The sequence below is a fragment of the Camelus dromedarius genome, chromosome 6, assembly GCF_036321535.1.
Source record: "Camelus dromedarius isolate mCamDro1 chromosome 6, mCamDro1.pat, whole genome shotgun sequence".
Classification (NCBI taxonomy): domain Eukaryota; kingdom Metazoa; phylum Chordata; class Mammalia; order Artiodactyla; family Camelidae; genus Camelus; species Camelus dromedarius.
In genome coordinates, this window is record NC_087441.1 from 27,486,694 (window position 1) to 27,490,049 (window position 3,356).

Consider the following 3,356-nt stretch of genomic DNA (forward strand, 5'->3'; position numbering starts at 1 on the left):
GGACACATTCCAATTACTGGAATCAATTCAGGAGGCTCTCAGCTTGTTTGGATCCTGTTGGTTTCAGCTGCATTTCTAAACCTGTCCCAAACTGGGCCCTGAAAGTTGTGATGAACAGGTGAAATAGGGAAAGAATATTGACCAAATATCCTAAGAATTAGCTATAATAGAATAATTGAAAATTAGAGCTGGCAGAAAATTTGGAGCTATCTAGCTCTTTGTTTTAGAAACCGATTCATGGAGATCTATGAATCTGTGCAGGTTGTTTCTGGAACGAGCTTCAGGCCTCCCTGAAGCTTCCTGCTTCCAGGCCACAGCTAGACTTTTGTCTCTCCCTCCCTTTCTCTAGTTTTGGCATAATATTTCTTTTTCATTAAGTTTCCCTCTGCTAGAAAACCCCAGCTATTGTCTCATTCCTTTCCTACTTCCTTTTTCCTAGTATATTTATATTAAATTCTACAAATATTGAAGCAGCATTTTTGTCTTACTCTGTTCATGGGAACTCCATTGTCTACACCTGCCCCTCTAGATGGTTCCTGAACTATCACAAGCAATTGTCTTTCATATTTGTAATACTTTTCACTATTTGTGTTCATATATTCATGTCTAAGGAAAAAAAAATCTTTGGCCGAAGAAGCATAATGGCTAATCTAACTGAATGTGAAGAGTTGCTTTGTAGAATAACTTTCTTAATAATCACTATTGAAAATAACCTTCCAAGTTCACACCTTGCACTATAGGGATTTCCTCTAGGGATTTTCCCATTGATGGCATGTATTTATCAGGAAGGACTGCGTGCTTTAGGCAGTAATGCAAATAAACCTAACAAGAGATGGTGCTTTAACTCTATATTACTTTCCACATCAGTGCTTGTTGCAAAAAGGAACTCTGGAGGTAAACAAACAAACAAAAAATTTATGACTAAAAGGGAATTTTTTGAAATTAAGAGAACCAAGCATGAGTTAGTTGAAATTAACTTCCAGTAAGCTTGTACAGTATAATTTTGATGTATTTAGTTTGTTATGGAATACACTTGAGATTTGTAATAAAATGGAAAGTTGGAAAAACAATTATATTAATATCTTGTTTCTTCAGGCATCCCAGTGTATGTATGTTTTTCCCCCAGGAGTACTGAAAATCAGAATCCTATACCCTGTGAAAACTGAGAAGGACAGAATTCTCCGGATGTAAAGGACAGCGTCATGAGCAGCACCTCGTCCCCCCTGGCAGCTGCCCAGCTCTGCTATGAGAATGTGAACGGGTCCTGTGTAAAAACTGCCTACTCGTCAGGACCCCGGGTGATTCTGTACACGGTGTTTGGCTTTGGGGCTCTGCTGGCCACGTTTGGAAACCTCCTGGTGATGATTTCCATCCTTCACTTCAAGCAGCTGCACTCGCCAACCAATTTTCTCATCGCCTCTTTGGCTTGTGCTGACTTTCTGGTGGGAGTGACTGTGATGCCCTTCAGCATGGTCAGGACTGTGGAGAGCTGCTGGTACTTTGGGCGAAGTTTCTGCACTTTCCACACATGCTGTGATGCGGCATTTTGTTACTCTTCTCTCTTCCAATTATGCTTCATCTCTATCGACAGGTACATTGCTGTTACAGACCCTCTGGTCTATCCCACCAAGTTCACAGTGTCTGTGTCAGGGATATGCATCAGCCTCTCCTGGGTTCTGCCCCTGACTTACAGCGGCGCCGTGTTCTACACAGGTGCCTCTGATGATGGGCTAGAGGAATTATCTAGCACCCTCAACTGTGTGGGAGGTTGTCAGGCAGCTGTAAATCAAAACTGGGTGTTGATAGATTTTCTATCCTTCTTTATACCCACTCTTATTATGATAATTCTCTATGGTAATATTTTTCTTGTCGCTAGACAACAAGCTAAAAAGATTGAAAATACTGGTAGCAAAACAGAATCATCATCAGACAGTTATAAATCCAGAGTGGCCAAGAGAGAGAGAAGAGCAGCTAAAACCCTGGGTATCACGGTCATAGCATTTATGGTTTCGTGGTTACCATATAGTATTGACTCATTAATTGATGCCTTTATGGGCTTCATAACCCCTGCCTATATTTATGAGATTTGCTGTTGGTGTGCTTATTATAACTCAGCCATGAACCCCTTGATTTATGCTTTGTTTTATCCTTGGTTTAGGAAAGCCATAAAAGTTATTGTGAGTGGTCAAGTGTTCAAGAACAGTTCTGCAAGCATGAATTTGTTCTCTGAACAAATGTAAGCCTTTGGACTGAGGAAACTGAAGCTATCTTTACATTTTCCAAATGAAATGAGTTTATAAAAATCAAGTAAGACTGTTAATGAGGAGAAAGCAAATTGCTTTTCAAATTTAATTGGATAAATGCATGATTTTCAGTCTTGTTAAGTTATGCTCTTCCCTGTGACTTCTCTAAGGACATTTATTTGGCTAGTAAATATTAAATCCCTGTTTGCTAACTGCTGCAGAACTCACTGTACCCCATTCCCTGCAGACACTTTCCTCCCTCCCTTTTTCCTTTTATTCCATTAACTCTTCCCTTTGTAGCCTGAAAACATCTTTGTTGTCTTTGATTTTCTTTCTTTTTTTCTTACAAAATTTCCTACTGCCTCCCAACTTGTCAAAAATTTCCTTATGATTAGTTTTCATCAGACTATTGCTTTTTTTTTAACAATAAAACTTATCAAACTGGCCAATATTAAAGGAGAGTTCATCAGTCATAAAATTAATTTCTAAACAAGCATAAATTTCATATTGATGATTTGAAAAATTGGAACTTGATCTGGAATTATGACATGAAATACAATGCTTGAAAATGTTCCATTAAATTAGGGAGGAGAAATGGTACCTCAATTTCAGTAGCATCACGTTTGTTTATATTTTTATCTTTTTGGTGAAGTAAACATCGTTGAGCATTTGATAGAAACATATGTACTAACTAATGTTTGACCCAGTGATCATATTTTCTAGTTTCCTTAAATCTGCACACTTTGTTATTTATTTCTCTCTTTCAGGCCTCCTGTATCCATCTTACCTTTCCTACCAAACTTATCTTTTTTCCACTTTCAAAGCTTTTTTTATTCCATGTTCCCTGTTAATGTCATATTTTCCCTGTCTTTCTTTGGGCTCGGTTTACTTTCATTTTGAGCACCTTGTGTCTTGGGGTCTGGTATTTCTGGAGCTCCTAAAGGTCTCTAGCCATACCCCTCAACCATTTCAGACTGAGGATAAGAATCATATTTTATATTTGGGAGGATATTTCGTAATTTGGGAATAACTGGGAGCAAATGGTACAGTTTCTGCAAAGTGATTATCTTTTTAAGTAATTGTTTTCTCATTCCATGAGATGTGTTATTTTAT

At 38.1% G+C, this 3,356-nt stretch overlaps 1 protein-coding gene across 1 annotated transcript; it reads left to right on the plus strand.

Moving 5' to 3' along the window:
• The first annotated feature begins 1,202 nt into the window (after positions 1 to 1,202).
• Positions 1,203 to 2,240, plus strand: LOC105096347 (trace amine-associated receptor 6). Its single transcript, XM_010988674.2, has one exon. It carries the CDS (start codon positions 1,203 to 1,205, stop codon positions 2,238 to 2,240), a length of 1,038 nt encoding a protein of 345 aa, XP_010986976.2.
• The last annotated feature ends 1,116 nt before the right edge of the window (positions 2,241 to 3,356 follow it).